The sequence below is a fragment of the Bos mutus genome, chromosome 1 (genome assembly GCF_027580195.1).
Source record: "Bos mutus isolate GX-2022 chromosome 1, NWIPB_WYAK_1.1, whole genome shotgun sequence".
NCBI lineage: Eukaryota > Metazoa > Chordata > Mammalia > Artiodactyla > Bovidae > Bos > Bos mutus.
This window is the reverse complement of record NC_091617.1, coordinates 124,394,201-124,417,762: the sequence shown is the minus strand read 5'-3', so window position 1 is coordinate 124,417,762 and position 23,562 is coordinate 124,394,201. Positions and strand designations below refer to the sequence as shown.

The window sequence follows — 23,562 nt, the reverse complement described above, 5'->3', positions numbered from 1 at the left end:
TTTCCCTTCAATTCTGAAATTTTGAAATAGACATTCTTGTTAAGAAGCCTATAATAACTGAATGTGTTTATCTCCCAGCCCCCTTGCCTCCCCTCTCTTTTCCAAAAGGACCACAGTGGGAGGGACAAAGAAAAGGAATTAAGAAGGACAAAAAGAAAGCATGTGGTGGGTGATTATGTAACAGTAGATGATAAAAATGGGAGAAAAAGGGAAAAGGTGAAAAATTTTTGTGAACTTTATAAAGGTGGATGATAATGAACATTGCAGTGTGGTATGAAGGAGATTCAGTGACATTTAATCTTTTTCTTTGTATCCCATTTCACATATTAAGAAAAGAAAATTCCAGACTTCAATCAGTTGCAATTATCTCCATCATTAAAAGCATTTATATATTAAAATGGATTTCATTGCTTTGTTTGGACCCTTGGTTTCCATCCCCAAATGGTTCAAGAGTTCACAGTCCACAAGTAAGTGAACATTTTCAAGAAATCAGGATGCATGGAAGACAGTGACAAACCACTGGGTGCTCCAAAGCCAGCCTTTAGATGAATCTAAGTTAATTTGCTTCATTTAATGTATTTACTTTTTATTCCCCTCTCCAGACAGTACCACTGATGGTTAATGATAAATAACTGAACACAAAAGGCTGGATTCTGCTCCAAAACACATGTCACAGCAGGGGCTTCAGTTCCATGCCTCACAAACGAAATGGGGATGTAAGAAAGCTTAAGTGTGATCCCTTTCTAGGCAGCCATCTAAACTCTGTCTAAAATGATTGAAACTGAAACTCAACAATAGAATGAGAACCCAAACAGGCAGGCTTTCTCATTGGTGTTTGAAGACCTCTGATTTCCAACACGGAACAGTTTCCTAAATAGCGTTCCTTAGCATGCCACTGTTCCATGTGATGTCGATGGAAATCCTGTGCTAATCATTCAGGAAAAGGTGGGTTTGAGCAGGTTAAGCAGGATTGCTATTTACAGAAATTTTTAGAATCTTTAATTTATAAGTGAGCATTGTAAACTTTTGAGAGGGAAGCTTTTCTCAAACTTACCTGACCTCATGCCCCACCCCCAAGCTCCTCAGTGGGACATCCATGATCTTTCCATGGATGTTTGAGTTCCATAGATCTGTTTTCTGATACACCTGGAATGCCATGCCCTGTTATCTAGAGTTAGAATTTATTCATTACATTTCCACTAAAAGGAAACCAGGGTGTCCAGTTCAATTTCCATTCTTCCCTGAAACTTTCTCTAGCTATTTCTACCTTGCAAAAGGTGTCAGATTTGCAAAGTTGTTGCTATACTTAGTGTTTTCTTCATCATCTTGGAACATTTGCAAGCTGTTTCTGAGTCACCATCTCTCAAACAGGTCAGCAGCTGGGGCACAGCTGGGAGAGTAAAACTGTTCTCCCTAAACTAAACTAGGTAGAAAAGTTCTAGGCCAACACTGGGGAGTTCTTGCTTTCTTTGCTTTCTTTTTTTTTTTAAGAACAATAAGGAGTTATAAATTTAATCCATCAAGAGGCATAGTTAATTTTGATAGCTAGTAACATCCACTGATGACAAGACAGTCATTGAAGAAAACTGATAGAAAGGAGTTAAGCAAATTTCTGTTTTTTTGTTTGGTTGTTTGTTTCTCAGCTAAGGTGGGCTGTGTAGTGGTGAGCTTAGTTGGCAATCAGGGGCCCAGGCTTCTAGCCCCCACTCTGCAGTAGCCCAGTTGAATGACATTTGCAGTAATAGTCCTCAGCTATGGAATGCTCATTAATTCCTAGGCAGTGTGTTGGTCACATTATCCAGTCATTAACTTTTTCAGTCATTATTTTTCAGTTTTCACACAATCCATCAGTGTAAGTTGTATTATACCTATTTTACAAGTGAGGATCTAGCGAGATTCAAAGAGAAGAGGTGAGTCCAAAGTCACACAGCGAGCAGGCTGCAGCGCTAGTACTGGAATGTACGACTCATGGATTCTAAAGGTGATGTTGTAACAGAAACAGACTCACAAACTTAGAGAACAAAGTTTTGGTTGCCAGGGGGAAGGAGTGGGGAAGGGATAGTTAGGAAGTTTGGGATCAACATGTACACATTGCTATATACAAAATGGATTCTGTTCAATTTTATGTGGCAGCCTGCATGGGAAAGAAGTTTAGGGGAGAATGGATACATGTGTATGTATGACAGTATCCTTTACTGTCCATCTAAAACTATCACAACATTGTTAATAGGCTATACTCCAATACAAAATAAAAAGTTAATAAAAAACAAAGATGATGTTCTTTCTGCTGGTCTCTCACTCAGCCTTTAAATGTTGAAAAGAATGTACATTGCTTGATAAGCTATTTGGGTTGCAGTCTCCTTGTCTGTAAAATGAATTGAGGAAATTAGATTGACTGGTTTCTGAGGTCCTAAGCATATGGAAAATACTGTATTATCATTAATGACAACAACAATAACAGCTGACACTTCTTGAACAGATACCATGTGCCAGACACTATTCAAAGTGCTGCTTGTATATTATTATTCCCACTTTACAGATGAGGAAACTGAGGTAACTGTGGCACAGAGAGGTTTCCAACCACACTTGTGGCTTCTCAGCAGCAGCCAAGATTCTCATCGTGAGGTCCCAGGGTTAGTGAAGAGCAAACTAGAGCAAATGTCTCAACCCAAGGTTGAGACAGAGCAGCTGTATATACCCCCAAACATAATGAAAATGCATAGCTCCTCTCAGGTGGCTGAACCACTGACATGTCGGAAAGTTATCTGTATAGAAACTTAACTTTAGTGTTATAAATTTCTTTAGACTCCTAAATACTGGTTTCAAGGGTTTCTCAGGGTCTTAGAAACCCTCCCTGCCTTTCACTCCCTTTTCCATCTCCTTTTCATTTTAGTTTATCTCCTGAGGGGAATATCAGAATTTACAAACACTCCTGAAAGTTTATAATCTATTTCTGGCAAATATTCCAGAACTATTTTTTTTTTTTTTGCCAGCTGATGAGAGCAACACATACTAGATGGTATTTTGGGAAAAAATGTTAACACTTATAATCTATTTTTCAAACTTTAATTTACTTGGGATACTGGAGATGTTAGTCATTTCACTACTTTATAGAGAAATATACTGGGTTTCCATTACAATAAAATATAGAACATGTGTTTCCAGGTAAGGAAAATACCAGTGAGGACCCAAGCATTGACTTTTTCTGCTGATCTGAGATAAAATGTTCAGAGTATGTCTTAAATATCTGTTGGCCCAGTTCTGGATCCATTCATTTATTTCTCTGAAGTTATTGATGACTTAATAACTTGGTTATGAAAGGCCATCAATAAATGAGGAGAAATAAATGAGTTAGTCCACTACGTGCTCTGCTTGTTCACTGGGGGTTGAAGATAAATGTTCCAAGGGAAGGCCAGCCTTTGCAGCCACCCAGGAACATGGGAAGTATCTGATGAGGCAGCACAGAGGGCAAGCCCCTGGGAGGGCCCAGATGGGCAGAGGACAGCAGGTAGCATCAATTTACCTAAATCATTCTGAAGCTGAGACCAGATCACACCCCAGGACAATGGATGTGAGCAGTCATCAGAAAAATCTGGAACATGGTGATATTTTCTTTATTGTTAGCAATATATCTTCTCTTCTGAGTTTTTGGATGCCAGAGAGGAAGTGGCACACATGTTGGAACGAGCGGAGGATCCAGAAACTGAAGACCAAGATTTGAGTTCTCTCGACTGTCTCCCATTCAATAATAATGATACACTTTCCAACTGTGAGCCTCATGTTTCACAGCTGTAAATGGGAACTGGAGATTCAAGGGCATTGAATCTTAGCTTTTATTTGCCCTTGATACTTCTAAGAGGCAGAGTGTTTGATATATGTGCAATTTTGGGTTCCTTTATTATCCTCTATTTCTGGGAAAATGTACAAACGACGGGGGCATTTGGTGTCTTTCCTTTTTCTCCTTAAACAAGGGAATAGATCAGAGGTTGGGAAGTGGCGGAGCACAGTAGGGAGTGAGTAGTTGTCTTTTAAGTGACCCCTCTAGCAACACCCTAGAAAGGGAGCAAGAGGGAAATTATGAAGATACTCTTTGTTTTATGCTTATTTGGACCCCTGAGAGAAAACAAAAGGCTCTGGCAAGAAATCTTTGAAAACCAGATGCTGAAGCAAGAGGGGATTGTTTGTTGTATTAACCTTAGTGAGAAAGAACTAAGCCAATGTAAATACATCCCTCTATCAATATTCAAATGAGGGACCTTTGCTAAGTGAACCAGATGAACCTCTGCTCTGGGCTAAGCATATGGGAGTGCTCCTCACTTCATGGGGATTCGGTGGATTAAGAGAGAGAAGATTTTCCTTTCTATTTCTCAAGATTTCGTATTCAATACTAAAGTCAATGGAGGTTGTACAGAATGATGACAATGACAGGTAATTATCATAATAAGTCTGTAGGGTCCCTTAAGGTTCCAGAGCACTTTTTCCAGTAGTAAGTGTGAATAGAATTTGATAGCAGTACTTTTGCCCTGCCATCTCCCCCAGTTTGGAATGTATTCATGTGATAATTTCAAATTTATTGCCTTGATTTTATGATGACCAAGAAGAGGACTAGAGTCTCTGTCCCTAAAGGGAAAGATTTCTGGGTTCTGAAGAGCGGGGGCATATACAATTGAGAGGCAAAAGGAAATTTTTTTCAAATTTATGTTTTAAAAAGTTAAATTAATTCTTAGCCTCCACATATCAAGTATTTTATGCAAACATTTCTACCTTCCCCACACCATGATAAATTCATAAATGTTCCCAAGAAGGTATAGTCAGAAAATACATGCTTAGGGAGAAAAAAAAATGAAGGAAACAACCAGATAAGAATGAATAAAACTGCTAAGAGGAAACTTAGACATCACAGATATATAACCAGATGGGCTAAACTCATGGTTTCACTACCACAAAAAAAGGATGGGGACTGCTTCAAAATAATTATGTCTGTACAAAGGATTCAAGTTAATTCAGTGAAAATAAATCAGCTCAGGTAAGTATAATACTTTGGTGATTTAAAAACGTAGATTCACAGACTCTTTGGTACCTATTCCTTTAAAAGATGGAGATTTTCTCCCTTGAAGTTTGATCAGGGGCAAGTGGCTTATTCTTCTGAAACTGTTGTCTTCTCTGTGAGATGTGGATGCAATCCCTACCTCATAGGGCTTCCATGAGAAGCCCTTTGTAGCACAGTGCTTCACAGATTGTCCAATAAATAGTAGACATGAGTTAAAAAAATGGAGACTAATTTCCCTTCCTATTGAGTGCGGACCATACTTAGTGACCCATTTTTAACCAATAGAATGGAGCAGAAGGGATGGTGATATCCAAGAGTATGTCATAAAAAGGCATTGTGGTTTCCTCCTTGCTGTCTGTCTTGAAGCACTGGAGGGAAGTCAGCTACCATATTGTTAGGACACTCAAGCAGCTCTGTGGAGAGATCTATATGGTAAGGGTCTGAGTCTTCTTGAAGAGTGAGCAAGGAACTGAGGCCTCCTGCCAACATGGAAGTGGATCCTTCAGTCCCAGGCGAGCCTTCAGATGACTAACTCTGGCTGACATCCTGACTGCAACCTCAGGAGAGACCCTGCACCAGAAACACTCAGCTAATTTGCTTTCAGATTCCTGACCCATAGAAACTGTGAGGTAATAAATGTTTGTTATTTCAAGCCACTAATTTTCAGGACAATTTATTGTGCAGCTGTAGAAGTCTGATACAACTACATACTACTAATAGAATTGTAAGTTCTACATGTAAAAGGCACTGGAGTTGAAAAGGTACTTCAGAGCAAGAAGATCCTAGCTCATGCTTTCCCCCAATGACAGTACTCCAAATCACGAACACCATAGCATAGATTAGGGTCTTGCATTTAGACTTGTGATTTGAGTGCTGGGAAAGATTGAAGGATAAGGGGATGACAAAGGATGAGATGGTTGGATGGCATCACCGACTCATGGACATGAGTTTGAGTAAGCTCCAGGAATTGGTGATGGACAGGGAGGCCTGTTGGACATGACTGAGCAACTGAACTGAATCGAACAGAGTGTTATATTTTTGCCTGAAAGTGAAATGAAACAGAACAATGTTTCCCCTTACAAAACTACTTTCAAAATACATACTGGCTGGTAGAATAACTGGTGCCATAAATATGTGATAGAGTTCAGGCAGCAAAGGACTGTGACCCTTGAAAGAAGGAAAACAAATGAAAAGAGCCCTATATTCTCCTTTTGTTCTGCCAGGAGGCCCTTTCCCAATGGTGGTGTGAAGAGGTAGAGTGCAAGCAGAAAACAATTCAAGCTGAGAACAACAGTTTCATAAGCTGTGGAACTAGAAGTTGAGTTTGGGTATTGTTGCAGTGGCTGGAATTTTTATGTTGTCTTGGGAAAGCTGGTTCAATTCTTGGAACTCCAATTTCATCCTTTATAAAATAGGGTTTAGGACTTCCCTGGTGGTCAAGTGATTAAGAATCCATCTGCCAGCAGAGGGGACACGGGTTTGATCCCTGGTCCAGAGAGATCCCACGTGACGTTGGGCAGCTAAGCGCATGTGCCACAACTACTGAGCCCCCCTGCAACAACTGTCGAAGCCCACAGGCCCTAGAGCCCACGCTGTCCAGTAAAAGAGCCACTGTGATGAGAAGCCTGCACGCTGCAACTGGAATAGCCCCTGCTTGCCACAACTAGTGAAAGCCCACGCAGCAGCAAAGATCCAGTGCAGCCATAACTAACTAAATAAAAGCTTTACTCTTAAAAAAGTGAGGTTTATAATATGTATATTGATTGGTCAAGTTAGAGACTAAATGTGATTTTATATATGGTGCCTAACCACTAAATAGTAGCTACCATCTTCTGCTCCCTCTTCCTTGTTATTGTTTTTGCTTTCTAAAGCATGAAATTATAGAATCTTCAGGTAAGACATATATGTATATACATGGAATTTAGTCTTAGTAAAAATAGTAGTGGGTAGGTTGTACTCTTTTCAGTGTATAAGCATGAACAAGTAAAATCAAAATAAATTCAGTGTTGGCCCCCAAAAAACTCAAGATACTTGCTCTGAAACAGTCATTTACTTTTTCATACAGAACTATTAGTTGCAATAACATTAAAATAAAAAAAAACTCTCATATGGATCAGATCAATTTTAGAGGCTTCCCAAAACAGGGATCAAACCCAGGTCTCCCGCATTGTAGATTCTTTGTCAGCTGAGCCACAAGGAAAGCCCAAGATTACTGGAGTGGGTAGCCTTATCCATTCTCCAGGGGATCTTCCTGACCCAGGAATTGAACTGGGGTCTACTGCATTGCAGACGGATTCTTTACCAACTGAGTTATCAGGGAAGCCCTTTAGAGGCTAGTATTTTATTTCTGAAATATTTGTTGGTATGTACCATGGGATTCCCATTCTATGAGGCCAACTCCAATAGCAAGTATGAAAAAAATATTGATAATTGCTAAATCTGAGGAACATACTTGTGGGAATCTTTATCCTGTTTCCTATAAGTTTGTTAGAAATATTAGAAAATATTCACAAGGCAAAATTAAATATTACTTAATGACTAGATGACCCTACCATCTGTTAATGAATCTCTTTCCCTGCTGAACCTGCTTGTATTTCCAGTCTCGTAACTCCAGATGACTCTGAGTACTAAGTGTCAATTGTGCAGAAGAACAAGTACTTTTATTCTTCTCCAAATGAGCTTTTTCAGATGTAAGGATGTTCTAGGTTATGGTTTTCTGGGATCTGGCACGCAAGTCTTTGTTCACCTGACTCACATGCTCCATATTTTTAAAGACACTTCGTTGCAGCCCTTTGTGGTGCTAGTCATTTCTGCTGGAGAAATCCTGATTCTTTTAAACCTCCTCTGCTCACTGAAGCTGCCCTTCTCTGGACCTTTCTCAGCTCTGCTTTGACTTCCTTAAGCTACGGTGACCAGAACTGATCTACCCAGGTTACACACAAGCATGAATGACAACAAACATCAGAATTTCAATGAAGGGATTTTCAGAAGCAAAAATAAAATTGGAAGTTAGCCTTAAGAGAGCACAGAGTATTAAAAATAAAGTTATATTTTAAAAGATGAAAATTAACCTCCTTGTTCATTGTTGGCAGTTAACTGTTAATCAGTTGACAGGGCTTCCTCAGTGGTAAAGTATCCACCTGCAAAAGCAGGAGTTCTGGGATCGATCCCTGGGAAGGGAAGATCCCCTGAAGAAGGGAATGGCTACCCACTCCAGTATTCTTGCCTGGAGAATCCCATGGACAGAATGGCCTGGAGGGCTATAGTCCATGGGGTTGCAAAAGAGTCAGATAATTTAGTAACTATGACCATTATATCTACTACTGCAGGCAGTAATCCCTCAGAAGAAATGGAGTAGCCATAATGGTCAACAAACGAGTCCGAAATGCAGTACTTGGATGCAATCTCAAAAACGACAGAATGATCTCTGTTCATTTCCAAGGCAAACCATTCAATATCACAGTAATCCAAGTCTATGCCCCAATGAGTAACGCTGAAGAAGTTGAAGTTGAACAGTTCTATGAAGACCTACAAGACCTTTTAGAACTAAAACCCAAAAAAGATGTCCTTTTCATTTTACGGGACTGGAATGCAAAAGTAGGAAGTCAAGAAACACCTGGAGTAACAGGCAAATTTGGCCTTGGAATACTGAATGAAGCAGGGCAAAGACTAATAGAGTTTTGCCAAGAAAATGCACTGGTCATAGCAAACACCCTCTTCCAACAACACAAGAGAAGACTCTATACATGGACATCACCAGATGGTCAACACCAAAATCAGACTGATCATATTCTTTGCAGCCAAAGATGGAGAAGCTCTATACAGGCAGCAAAAACAAGACCAGGAGCTGACTGTGGTTCAGATCATGAACTCCTTATTGCCAAATTCAGACTTAAATTGAAGAAAGTAGGGAAAACCACTAGACCATTCAGGTATGACCTAAATCAAATCCCTTATGATTATACAGTGGAAGTGAGAAATAGATTTAAGGGACTAGATCTGATAGATAGAGTGCCTGGTGAACTATGGAATGAGGTTCATGACATTGTACAGGAGACAGGGATCAAGACCATCCCCATGGAAAAGAAATGCAAAAAAGCAAAATGGCTGTCTGAGGAGGCCTTACAAATAGCTGTGAAAAGAAGAGAAGCAAAAAGCAAAGGAGAAAAGGAAAGATATAAACATCTGAATGCAGAGTTCCAAAGAATAGCAAGAAGAGATAAGAAAGCCTTCCTCAGCAATCAATGCAAAGAAACAGAGGAAAACAATAGAATGGGAAAGACTAGAGATCTCTTCAAGAAAATTAGAGTTACCAAGGGAACATTTCATGCAAAGATGGGCTCGATAAAGGACAGAAATGGTATGGACCTAACAGAAGCAGAAGATATTAAGAAGAGATGGCAAGAATACGCAGAAGAACTGTACAAAAAAGATCTTCACGACCAAGATAATCACAATGGTGTGATCACTCACCTAGAGCCAGACATCCTGGAATGTGAAGTCAAGTGGGCCTTAGAAAGCATCACTACGAACAAAGCTAGTGGAGGTGATGGAATTCCAGTGGAGCTATTTCAAATCCTGAAAGACGATGCTGTGAAAGTGCTGCACTCAATATGCCAGCAAATTTGGAAAACTCAGCAGTGGCCACAGGACTCGAAAATGTCAGTTTTCATTCCAATCCCAAAGAAAGGCAATGCCAAAGAATGCTCAAACCGCACAATTGTACTCATCTCACACGCTAGTAAAGTAATGCTCAAAATTCTCCAAGCCAGGCTTCAGCAATATGTGAACCATGAACTTCCTGATGTTCAAGCTGGTTTTAGAAAAGGCAGAGGAACCAGATCAAATTGCCAACATCTGCTGGATCATGGAAAAAGCAAGAGAGTTCCAGAAAAACATCTATTTCTGCTTTATTGACTATGCCAAAGCCTTTGACTGTGTGGATCAAAATAAACTGTGGGAAATTCTTCAAGAGATGGGAATACCAGACCACCTGATCTGCCTCTTGAGAAATTTGTATGCAGGTCAGGAAGCAACAGTTAGAACTGGACATGGAACAACAGACTGGTTCCAAATAGGAAAAGGAGTATGTCAAGGCTGTATAGTGTCACCCTGCTTATTTAACTTATATGCAGAGTACATCATGAGAAACGCTGGACCGGAAGAAGCACAAGCTGGAATCAAGATTGCCGGGAGAAATATCAATAACCTCAGATATGCAGATGACACCACCCTTATGGCAGAAAGTGAAGAGGAACTCAAAAGCCTCTTGATGAAAGTGAAAGATGGGAGTGAAAAAGTTGGCTTAAAGCTCAACATTCAGAAAACGAAGATCATGGCATCTGGTCCTATCACTTCATGGGAAATAGATGGGGAAACAATGGAAACAGTGTCAGACTTTATTTTTTTGGGCTCCAAAACCACTGCAGATGGTGACTGCAGCCATGAAACTAAAAGACACTTACTTCTTGGAAGGAAAGTTATGACCAACCTAGATAGCATATTCAAAAGCAGACACATTCCTTTGCCAACAAAGGTTCGTCTAGTCAAGGCTATGGTTTTTCCTGTGGTCATGTATGGATGTGAGAGTTGGACTGTGAAGAAGGCTGAGAGCTGAAGAACTGATGCTTTCGAACTGTGGTGTTGGAGAAGACTCTTGAGAGTCCCTTGGACTGCAAGGAGATCCAACCAGTCCATTCTGAAGGAGATCAGCCCTGGGATTTCTTTGGAAGGAATGATGCTAAAGCTGAAACTCCAGTCCTTTGGCCACCTCATGCGAAGAGTTGACTCATTGGAAAAGACTCTGATGCTGGGAGGAATTGGGGGCAGGAGGAGAAGGGGACGACAGAGGATGAGATGGCTGGATGGCATCACTGACTCAATGGATGCGAGTCTAGGTGAACTCTGGGAGTTGGTGATGGACAGGGAGACCTAGCGTGCTGCAATTCATGGGGTCGCAAAGAGTCAGACATGACTGAGCGACTGAACTAAACTGAACAATAATAGTTGGCAGAGTTGGAAATGGAAGAAAAATGAGTTTTTAAAAAAGTTGGTTTAAGTTCCAAACCTAAAAGTTTTTGCTTCCATCATACATCAGATCAGATCAGATCAGTTGCTCAGTCATGTCCGACTCTTTGCCACCCCATGAATTGCAGCACCCCAGGCCTCCCTGTCCATCACCAACTCCCGGAGTTCACTCAGACTCACGTCCATCGAGTCAGTGATGTCATCCAGCCATCTCATCCTCTGTCATCCCCTTCTCCTCCTGCCCCCAATTCCTCCCAGCATCAGAGTCTTTTCCAATGAGTCAACTCTTCGCATGAGGTGGCCAAAGGACTGGAGTTTCAGCTTTAGCATCATTCCTTCCAAAGAAATCCCAGGGCTGATCTCCTTCAGAATGGACTGGTTGGATCTCCTTGCAGTCCAAGGGACTCTCAAGAGTCTTCTCCAACACCACAGTTTGAAAGCATCAATTCTTCGGCTCTCAGCCTTCTTCACAGTCCAACTCTCACATCCATACATGACCACAGGAAAAACCATAGCCTTGACTAGACGAACCTTTGTTGGCAAAGTAATGTCTCTGCTTTTGAATATGCTATCTAGGTTGGTCATAACTTTCCTTAAAAGCGTCTTTTAATTTCATGGCTGCAGTCACCATTTGCAGTGATTTTGGAGCCTAGAAAAATAAAGTCTGAGACTGTTTCCACTGTTTCCCCATCTATTTCCCATGAAGTGGTGGGACTGGATGCCATGATCTTCGTTTTCTGAATGTTGAGCTTTAAGCCAACTTTTTCACTCTCCATTTTCACCTTCATCAAGAGGCTTTTGAGTTCCTCTTCACTTTCTGCCATAAGGGTGGTGTCATCTGCATATCTGAGGTTATTGATATTTCTCCCGGCAATCTTGATTCCAGCTTGTGTTTCTTCCAGTCCAGCGTTTCTCATGATGTACTCTGCATATAAGTTAAATAAGCAGGGTGACAATATACAGCCTTGACGAACTCCTTTTCCTATTTGAAACCAGTCTATTGTTCCATGTCCAGTTCTAACTGTTGCTTCCTGACCTGCATACAAATTTCTCAAGAGGCAGATCAGGTGGTCTGGTATTCCCATCTCTTTCATTGATCCACCACCATGGCCAATGATCTGGCCCCTCTTGGTCTCTCCCACACCTTCTCCATTTGCTTCCACCTTGCTCCCTCAGCTCCAGCCACATGGTATGGAGCTGAGGGAGCATATACATATACATATACATATACATGCCTGCGGTGTATGGAGTACACTGTAACCCACTGTGACGTCATCCTTGCTGTTCCCTCTGCCTGGCCCGTTGACCCCAGAGCCTATGTGCATATCTCACTTCTGCATATTGTTCAGGTGTCTAATCAAAGGCCACTTCCTCAGAAAGGAAGCCAGCCATAGCCTTTCCTCTGCTGTTCTCCATCCTCTTCCCTGCTCCATTGTTATTATTCTCTGAACTGACAGTGTATAGAGGTTTACTACTTTCTTCTCTGTGTCCCCCACTAGAGTGTAAGCTCTGTGAGGGTGACTTTGAATTGGTAACTGATGCCTCCTCCTCACCTCACTTAGATTCAGGCACCTCACTTAGATTCCTGCCTGACATAGTGGCTTGTACGAATGAATGAATGAATGGATGAACAGATGCATGCACATCCATTAAGAGTGGAAGTTCTGGAACCAGATTATCTGGGTTCGAATTTCACCTCTTCTCACTATGTGTCCTTCAGCAAGTTATTTAAATTCTCTGTGTACAGTTTCCTTATTTAAAATACAAGTATAATAATAGCACCTACCCATAGGTTTACCTGGGTAAATGAGTTAACACAGCTAAAGTATTAACATTCAGAAGTGCTAACAACAATAGTTAGCACTCTACAAATATCAGGATGATCATGAAAGATAGCAAGCAGGAAAAGGAGAAGCCATAGTGGTGGCCCTTCTTGGGTAGCAGGAATTTTTTTATTGAACTAAGAAGGCAGGTATGGTGCTCCAATGGGTCTCACCTTTTCTGAATGCTGTGATGCCAAGGACACAGCATCAAGTACAAGGAAAACTTCCTGTCAAAGGGGGAAGTTTGTCTGAGGGTGTTTTTATTTTTATTTTTTTTTTTACATTTAAGAGAAATAAATTTCACAGCTGCAATACCTTTCATTTCTTGAAGTGGCACATTTGCATACAGTATATATTTAAAGTTTAGTATCTGCTTGTGGAACATGCTTTCTAAAGCTTCTGGGCTTGGAATGGGTAAGAATGTAATATCATTCACACTTCCGAGGTGTTACAAGGCAAAAAGGAAAATCGTGACACGGCTGGGTAGTCACAGCTGCAAGTTCCTACTTTCCAAAGGCTATTTTACTCTCCAGAAACAGAGAAAGAGGAAATTCCTTCAAAGATATGTACATGTCATTACATATGCTTATTATTGATTTTGAGAGTGATCAAAATTATGATCAGTAATTGCCATAATTATCTGAAAAAATTTAGCTTCTGATAAGAATAAGGCAAGCTTCCCTGGTGGCTCAGTGGTAAAGAATCCACCTGCCAATGCAGGAGATGCGGGTTTGTTCCCTGGGTCGGGAAGATCCCTTGGAGAAGGAAATAGCACCCCACTCCAGTATTCTGCCCCAGGAAATCCCAGGAGAGGAGCCTAGCGAGCTGCAGTCCATGGGGTTGCAAAAGAGCTGGACATGACTGAGCAACTGAACAACAACTAAGAATAAAGTCTTTTTTTCAGAAGTTGACCACTGCAAAGATACCTGTTTGTTAATGCAAAGCCAATTTAATAAAATGCAAACTGAGTGGAAAAATACAGTCCTCCTAAGAATTAAGTTTATGCTCTATAGTCAGAGCAACAGATGCTGATAATAAGCAAAGAGCTGTCAGGCAAAATGAGGGCAAAGAGGTTTTTGACACATGGTTTGAAAAGTCCCCCAAAACCCCCTCTGTCCAGGCTAAATGGCAGCTGCATGGACACTGTGGTTTGTTACTTGTGGTCTGAGCCCACTGTTTCCTGTACTTGACATTGAAAATAAAAATTATTGCAAAATGTGATGAAAACCTTTATCTGAAATGTAGTCATCTTAGTAGTCAAGCAGCATGAATAAGAACAATTCTAGGACACTTCTTAAAATTAAAACTATTTTTAAGCAGCAGAAGAGCAGTAGAAACCATGCAAATTACATGCAAGTTAGTTAGACAGCTCCTTACGTGTCCTCTACAGGAAGCCTCAAGTGAGAAAATTCTTTTAAAGCATTGTGGTCTGTGAAGCTTTGTACAGCTTGGGGAGTGAGTGTAATTTTTCTAAGTATAATAACTTAGTATATTGCTAATTATTACTTCCTTTCCCACCTCTTTGGCTACCAACAAGCTTACTTGTGGCTCAACTTTAGCAAGTATATAGGACCTTATGATCTTTTATTTACGATTTTTTTTTTTACTTCTCTGGTTTTCGTCTTCCTGCTTTTATAAATTTTTTAAACTGAGTTTTAAAATTCTTAAAAATATTTCACTATTATTTTATCATATGTGGTGGTATAAGCTGCTTCATCAAATAGTTTATGAGATAAGATGGTTTTAATGAGATTAAGTTAGGTAGTCTTCATAACTATAATTTCACTTGATTGTTTTAACAACCTGGAGAAGTAGACATTATTATCATTTGCGTTATATAGATAGGAAAATTAAGACTCAAAGATGTAAAAAGCTTGTAGAAGATCCAAATAGCATGCAGTTTTCACTGTTGTTTAATCTCCAAGTCATGTTTGACTCTTTTGCAACCCCATGTAGCCTGCCAGGCTCCTCTGTCCATGCAATTTTCTAGGCAAAAGTGCTGGAGTGGATTGCCATTTCCTTCTCCAGGGGATCTTCCTGACCCAGGGATCAAACCCACATCTTCTGTATTGGCAGTTGGATTCTTTGTCACTCACCTACTGGGGTACAATTTTCACTGTACTATGTGGTATATCTCATTTCTCTAAGAACAACAAAAAAGTACTTTCAACTGATTAAAAGTATTTTCAGGTAAGAATTGTTACTAAATTGACAATGGTGTGAATGAGCGAAAATAAAATACATTTAAATTATAAAAGAAAAAATTTAAGCTAGCAGATAATCTTACCAATAATTACATGTAACTGTAAAGTATTAGGCAGTTAGTTAGAAGAAGATGAAGAATTTTCTTTGATCAATTTTCTTATTATATCACTTTTTTTTTTTTTTAAGAAAAAGATATAGGAGAAGAACAAAACTTAGATAAAAGCTTTGCTTGAAAGTAGGAGAAGGGATTAGTTGACCTGCATGAGATAAAATGCTTTGTGAAAATCCTAACCAGGAGCCCTTCCTGCTCACTCATTACAGCCCACCAGTGTAAGGAGACGGTTTTGATCACCTTTCCAAGGTCAATACTCTGGCCCTAATCCCAGTGTGCTGATACCCCTGCTGGGCTCAGTCCTGCAGTTAGGTGTCTTTCCTGGGCAATAAAGTCAGTGAAAACAGCACTAGCCTGACCTTGGAACACATGTGGCAAAAGAAATTCAAAGTGCATATGAGCCGGATCATTGCCAACTTAATTTTCCAGCCCTTATTGTAGAGCATAACATCCTTCCTTCTTTGTGTGAACCAGGAAAGCGGCAGCATCTTGCCTGGCAGCACTAACCAGCTGTGTCTCATTGATGTGATGGTAGGAAGAAGCCACGAGATAAAAGAGATGGATTCTCTTCAAATTCAGATAGGATCAGGACACGATTCATTAAGCAGCATCACTTATTTATGATGCTGTTCTACCTGGGATTTCATGTCTGTCTACCTGCAATTTCAGCAAAAGGTGCAACATGGCTACACAGTTGTTAACTTTGGGTACCAAGTGAAAAACAACTAAAGCGAAATTGCCAATGATAGATTTTACTCTGATGTTAGATTCAAGCCCAGAGGTTGGAGACTACACTTCTCTTACTTGAGGTGACAGCATGTTGTCCTGAACTATTTTCCCTTAGGATTTTCAGGCTGTGCTTTTGCAGATTTTTAACGTTTCTGTATTTCTGTATACCTCAACCTGATAAATGAGAAGTCACGCAGGAGAAGCAGGCCCATCTGTTTTGTGCCCCACATGTGTTGAACATGCATCAAATCAATTTCACTGAAATGACCACAGCAAGCAAGTTGCTGGGCAGGGATTTGAACTCCAGGCTGCCTGATGACAAGAGCTGTGCTTTTGCTCCCACACTGCAGCTTCCAGGCTTCCTGAGGCCACAAAGAAGGCACAAGTGTCTGCTGGTCCTAAGCACCCTAGAGGTGATACAAAGGTTATAGACACCCTGAATTCCCACGTGTTTTATAGTCATCTGATTTGCTTTATCTGAGAAAATAGCCCCCCTTTAGAATGGGGCTTCCTGGCTATGAAACAGAACAGCTCAGGCTGTTGTTCTCTATGCCTCCGCTTTTTTGACTTGCCTGGTGTGAGGAGGGTTCCTCCTTCTGATCTTCATCCAGGTCCACACCAACCCTGTTAAAGAGAAGAGAGAACTGGTAAGGGTCTTGTGCAGATGAGACGAGACAGTCTCTTAGGTCAGACCACCTGAACCAAAGACAGTACGAATCAGAGGACTGGTTTGGCAGAAAACCCTTGTACCTCTCTCTGAGTCCAGGGAACATCAAATAGATTTATGGGAACAGGAGAGCTCGCACAGCTGGGCCTCTGTACAGCTGGTGCAATGGAGCACCGACAGCTGTTCCCCACTGCTGTCTTTCCCAGCAAGAGAATCTGGGAGCGAAGCCCTCAGGGAAAGACCTCCAGGGCCCCCAAACAGGCCTCCTGGAGGGAGGGCCACCTGCTTCTCTGGCAGGACTCACTGACCACACTGCTCCGGGGATGTGGGGGCCCGGGCTGCAGCAGGCTTCCCAGGACAGGAACAAACAAACAAACAAAAGGTTTTTTTAGTTGCTTTACAATATTTTATTTAGGGAAAAATCTGATCTTTCATCCAGATGCTCATGGAGGCTGGCAGTAGGGAGGATCCAGGTTTGTGGGACCTATACGATTTAGGGGGCTCTCTTTGAGCAAATTAATGCAAAAATACAAATACAAAATGAGGTATGAAAGTGACTCTTTACAACAAGAAAATAAATTGTAACACAATTAATCATTTTAAAATCTGTGCAACAGACATCTCAAAATTTATAAGACGTATAATGTTCTAACTAATTTACTGTCTGATATACCTCTAAAATAACTTTTCCTCCTGAGTTTTGCCTGCATACTTTCTTACTCTGTTTACATGATATAATGACTTTGTATAAGAGAGAATGGGAAGATAAGGTAGTCTTTCCTCTAGCAAGACTGATGGAAATTATTAATAATTGGGAGTCATTATAGCGTGCTTCCTTACACAGACATACTTGCTGTGTGCAAAACTGCTAAAGATTAATACCCTGAAAAGACAAGATTTCTGATAAATTTCCCTTCAAGCGATTCTCGTCAACACTACTACCCAGTACATTTATCAGTGTAAGTGCTGCATCACTGAATATAAGTATTCTTGAATTTCCATTTTGACGGCGCATTGATGAGAACGGAATCCTCCACTTAGAATTTTACACATCTCACAACTGGCAGAGTTTTCCACAGATTAGCTTCTGGCTCAGGACATTTCAAGCCTTGTTTTTCCTCCGCTAACCATAGACTTGAGAAGCCAGGTACCACAGAACACATTCAACTTGGATTCAGCCTCGTGGCGCTGGTCCTGTGAGCGGTCCCTGCAGTAGGACCAGCAGTGGCTTGCCCTTCACAGAGTGACAGCAGACCACAAAACCCCACTGAGTATAAGCTGAATGCACTCCCAGTTCAGTTTCCCCTTGGTCAGACCCCCCAGATGCCCAGGGCCACACCAGAGCCATCTGACCGGGGCGAAGTAAGACCGAGAGGAGACGGTAGTAGAAAGAAACAGCGATCCAACCCAACAGTGGTTAAAATCTATTCCTTTTGCAAATCTTACAAAAACATAGGACCCTGGGAACACAATGCTGGGGCTCTTCCCAGGGCCTTGGAAGGGCCGGAGCGCGTGAGGGCCTGGAGCTTGAACTTCCTCTGCTCTGGGCAGTGGGCCTCTGCCTGTGGCAGGCAGGATGGGGTGGGGGGTGGTGGCTCAGGGCCTCAGCCACCTGCTCAAGCTCGGCCAGAGCCTTTCCTGAGAACACCACAACCTCCAGCGCTTTGGAGTCTTTCCTAGCCCTCCTGCTCCCGGAAATTCTTCCTTAGTGCTCCAGTTCTGTTCTCTGGGTGGGGGAGGGGAGGCAGGTGGACAACACCAGTCCTGCCGATGTGCTAGCCTGTGAAAGGAAGGCCACTGTGCAGAGGCGCCGGTTGCAAACACCTCTGATTCTTCAAAGACTAGTGGCCTCTGGGCCTGAAGGGCCCCTTCTCGCTAACCCAGGGTGGGGGAAGTAGGTAGCTGTTTACTGGGTGTGGAATCTTTTGGACTTCAGGTAACTGGAAAGAGCCTCTGGTGGAGGCTAACCTTTGATTTTCTTAGAGTAGAAAGAGCTATTTGACCTGTTTTATTGAAGCTGGGGGGAGAGAAGGATGAGAGGAGGGAGGGAAAGGGGGTCAGGAAGGAGAAAGGAGGGGCCTAGAGGGATGAGAAGGGAGGGGAGAGAGGGGGGAGGGGGAGGGGTAAAGGAGAGGAGGGAGAGGGAGGGGGAGGGGGGAGGAAGTGGGGAGGGGGGAGAGGAAGGAGGGGGCCGGAAGAGGATAGAGAGTGTGGGATCCTGGAAGGAAAGGAGGAAGGAGTAGGGGAGGCAGAATGGAGGGGAATTGAGGCCCAGCCTTCTGAGGTGAGTCTAGGCAATGAGCCTGACCTGAGCCCAGCCTCTGTGAACAGTGGGGCCCCAGGCCCCCCTTCTCATGTCTCTGGTGGACCTGAGCTTCTGCAGGAGCCTTTATTACTGAGTAAGCCTGGACCCCTCCCCAGCCCCAAGAGCTAACCAGCACCCATGCAGGCAGTGAACTGGACTGAGGGCCCTGGACTTTCCATAGCTGCATCTGTTTAGGGCCCCTTTTTTCAGTTCTCTGTCTAGAAAACTGGAAGGAACAAAAGTCAAATTTCACAAGAAACCCAACGTTTAAAGTTGGAGGCAGCACTGAGATTTTCCACTGATGTTTAGGCTTTCCTCCCCAGCAGCCACCAGAGTAGACTGGGCTAGTTTCAGTTATTCCAGAAGCCAGGTGGAAGAGAGGAAGAAGAGGGGACAGTTTATGTCTTTCTGTTTTATGCGGGACTCCGTGAAGAGCATCTCGGGGGTCCAAGAGATCTGCTGTTCTCAGAGGAAGAACACATCTCCTCCCACACCTCCCATTTCATGGAAGCTCAGCATCTGCTCCCGAGGCCAGGCCTGCAGTCTTTCTTGCCTAGAACAGACTAAACATCTCAGGGAACTTGGGTCTTCCCTGGTGGTTCAGTGGTTAAGAATCCACCTTCCAGTGCAGGGGATGAAGGTTTGATTCCTGGATGGGGAGTTAAGATCCCACATGCTGTGGGGCAACTGAGCCCGCGTCCTCTGGAGCTCCCGAGCAGCAACCAAAGGTTCTGTATTGATGCAACGTAGATCCTGTGTGCTCCAACTAAGACCCGAAACAGCCAAATACATAAATATTGAAAAAAGTCTTATGAGGCTTGAGGAAACAGAACCCTATGTGAGTGGGAGTTATTTCCCTCTGGGGCAACTAGGAGAACAGAGAAGACATGGTCCCTGTCCTCACAGGGCATACAGTTGGGTAGACCTAATTTTTTAAAAATCTAAAAAGTTTATTATAATTTAAGGGCTATGAAGGAAAGGCACCTAAGAGTGAAGCCTTCTCTCACTGGTGATTTTGGCTTCTTTTGATAGGAATCTTGCTAAAATATATTACCTGGCTCCCTGCCTCCTTAAACACAGTGTGATGGGGGTAACTCAGAGCTTTACTGGAGGTCTCAGGATCACCACCGGCCCCATAAAATCTAACACTCACTGTGTTATAATGATTTCCAAGAGGCATGTGAACCTCTTTATGCCCATATTAAATGGTCCCTGGCTACTATTCTTTTTCTTTTTGAAATTCTTGTATCTGCCAATTAGATTTCCTGCCTGCAACAATATGTCAGCATATTAACTCTGTGCTCGCCTTTTTATTTTTTATATTTTTTCATTATGGCTTATCATAGGATATTTAAAAAAAATTTATTTGGTTTCTGCCATACATCAACCATATTAGCCATAGGTGTATATGTTTAGTATGACAACCTGACGGTCAGATTTAGTACATTTTTTTCTTTTTAAGTTTATAATACATACATGTATGTGACAACATAATATAATTGAAGCATTCTAGAAGGGCTTCTGAGAAAATACCTTGTCTTCTGCTACACCCTGCACACCCACAGACCAACCGTCTACCCCCACACTCCCTCCACCCCCACATTGCCTCCAAGGGCAATTTTCTGCACAATTTTCTCAATTGTGATGTGTATACTGGCATCAGCGTGCATGGCACATTCACATGGCATCCCCAGGGTTAAGCCAACATGCCAGTTGCATCTGTATCTCTTACTCTCTTCTTTGAGAAAGCAAATCAGAGTGTGAAAGTAGCCCCGTAAAGAGTTACCCTTGAGTCCCCTCACTTTTATGCATAAGATCACCTACATACTATGGGATCTTGAGAGATTATTAGAAAGAAGACACCACGTCACCCTGGCATGTGGCATCACATGTGTATACAGAAGCTCCCCAGGCGAGATCACCGGTGTGTAGGATAAAGTACAACCCCTGAGGGGATATCTCAGTTTCTTCAGCACCTTTCCCCCAGCCTTGAACTAAGCTTTCTGCTCATCTGACCTGGAGGCAGTGCCTCAGGGCTGGTAACTGGACATGTCCTTGTTTCTGAGCCTCAGTGCCCAGTACGGCCCCTGTGCTCTGGCCCTGCCTGGATCAGTGCCTCTTCCATTGACCGAACACTCTCTGTAAACTCCAGTTGGTGGTTGGGCCAGGCTGGCCATCTCTGGCCATCTGTGATGCCTTGCCTCTTTTTCTGAACTTCCCCCTCCTGCCCTTCCTCTTCTGATCACCATCATGGACTATCCATCTTGCTGCACTAACTTTGTTCAGATGTGCCATCACTTAAAGTTTTCACTGACTCTGATGGCAAGTAGCCGTACGTCTTCTATTCTGTCCTCTGCTTCTTGACAGAACCCCTCCTGGGACACCTGTGATTGTCCTGATGGCCCACCCTCTTTTCACCTGAGGTTAGAGCCAGCCATGCGGCTAGCCAGCACTCTTCAGGAGACAGCAATCTTGGCTGTAATCCCAGACCCAAGGTCACCCCGTGGCCACTGAGGGGTGAGTGGACCCCATTGTTAAGAGTTTCTTTGCTGTGTGACCTGCATTGCTCACTGCCTAGGTTTTCTGGCTAGTACAATGGGGATAATGATGGAACTTGTTTCCTAGGGTTGTTGTGTGTGTGTGCTTAGTCGTGTCTGACTCTGCGACCCCATGGACTGTAGCCCACCAGACTCCTCTGCCCATGGGATTTCCCAGGCAAGAATACTGGAGTGGGTTGCCATTTCCTTCTCCTAGAGTTATGGTGAAGATTAAATGAAAATACTTGTTAAGTGTTAGCTTAGGACATGTTAAGCTCTTAAGACATGTTAGCAGCTATTGTCCATGTAATTATTATTTACAAATAATCATTCTTTCTAGAACCTCTTTATTGTCTGCTCATTTTTATCTTTTGGCTGCACTGCCTGGCATGTGGGATCTTAGTTCCCCGACGAGGGACTGAACCCGCGTCCCCTGCACTGGCAGGGTAGAGTCTTAAACACTGGACTTCCAGGGAAATCCCTAGGTTATTATTTTTATTATTATCGGTGCTTTTTAAAATCAGCGGGGCCAGAGCTCAGTACTGCCATGCTCACTGCTCAGCCCTTCTAGTTCCCGATTCCGCACTGGGCAACCCTCTGGTGGAAACTAACAGCTACAGTGGAGCCATAGGTAGTGGCCAGGGCACAGCAGGGATTTCCGGTTTCACAGTAAAATATCAGTTCTATTTATGGAGCTTCCCACATTGGAATTCATTCACAATTTACTGGTGGACTAGGGAGGTGAGAGGGCAACAAAGAAGGAAAGGAAGGCATTTAGAGAGCAAAGGGAAGGAAGGGAAGAATGGATAGAAAGAGAGCAAAGAGAAGGCAGGTAAAAAGGAAACAGTACATTATTACAAAGAATAGGCAATGTGCTATGTGCTAAGTCACTTCAGTTGTGTCTGACTGTTTGCGACCCTGTGAACTGTAGCTCGCCAGGCTCCTCTGTCCATGGGATTCTCGAGGCAAGAATACAGGAGTAGGTTGCTGTGCCCTCCTCCAGGGGATCTTCCCGACATCTCTTTGGCATTGGTAGGCTAATTCTTTACCACTAGCACCACCTGGGAAGCCCAAGAATAGCTAAGCTAGTGGATAAATAACCACAAAGGTACACGCAACTTTAGAAAGGGAAGCTGAGGGTGGATGGAGGAACTACCACACAGCCCAAGAAGATGTCTAATAATATAGAGAATTGAATACAGAGAATATGAAGAGCCAGTAAAGGATTAAAAAGCAACTAAAAAGACTGGTTAAAATTTTATACCATGTTTTGCATTTTTGATGTACCTTTTAATTTTAAGCAAGTTGAGTGCTGCCTCTATGGTATTTAAATGAAAATGAAAATGAGCTTTGCACATATTCCCAGCTGTGCCCTGGAACATCTCACTCCAGGTTCCTCATTTACAGCAAGCAGCCAGTGCTGTTTTCAGAGCCAGACACATCTCTGGGCATCCCTCCCTTCCCAGGGCACCTCCATTCTTTGGAGAGTTTTATTAGACATATTGAAGTCTCAGGATGCTCCCATATCCAATCACGGCAAAACGAATGCTCCAAAGTTGGGTTTTTCCTTAGAGGGGAAGCAAGGTAAATAACTAACAAAAGGCTCACTTTTCCCATTAAAGCCAACAAAATCCATTCTGATCCTTATCACTTAGCACCTCCGGAAAGGCAGTGAAATATTACCAGGGTTTACTCTCATTGTGTGAATTCCAATAGTCTTACCGTTCAGTTTGGTTCTTTTGAGCACCCCCCTCCCCCACCCCCGTGGCTGACGGGGCCAGGTGGTGGGGGAGGAGAAACCATTTCCTTTAAGAACTGTATTTGATGGCTGAATGTAAAAAAAATGACATTTTCAGTAAGGGAAGAGTGACTGGATATTGAGCACAACAAATAGGGGAGGACAATGGAGGAGTCTGAAAGATACCCGCTGAGGCTTGGAGACTATTGTGTAGCCATGGGAACATCATATGGGGACTCAATCTGCTACTTCACCCCAACCCCACCCCATGTTATTTGAATAAATATTAGTCAGGCTTGTGTATGATCAAAATTAATATAATTAAACACTCAAATATTTTACATTTGTTTTGGGGAAATACAAAAATAG

General features: G+C 42.5%; 1 protein-coding gene across 1 annotated transcript in view; it reads right to left on the bottom strand.

The window, feature by feature from the left end:
• Positions 1-23,562, bottom strand: part of SLC9A9 (solute carrier family 9 member A9) — a 657,846-nt gene that overhangs the window by 117,931 nt on the left and 516,353 nt on the right. Inside the window, exon 13 of the mRNA XM_005888754.2 lies at positions 16,519-16,570. Coding sequence (XP_005888816.2) covers positions 16,519-16,570 — 52 coding nt within the window. The remainder of the gene's footprint in view (positions 1-16,518; positions 16,571-23,562) is intronic.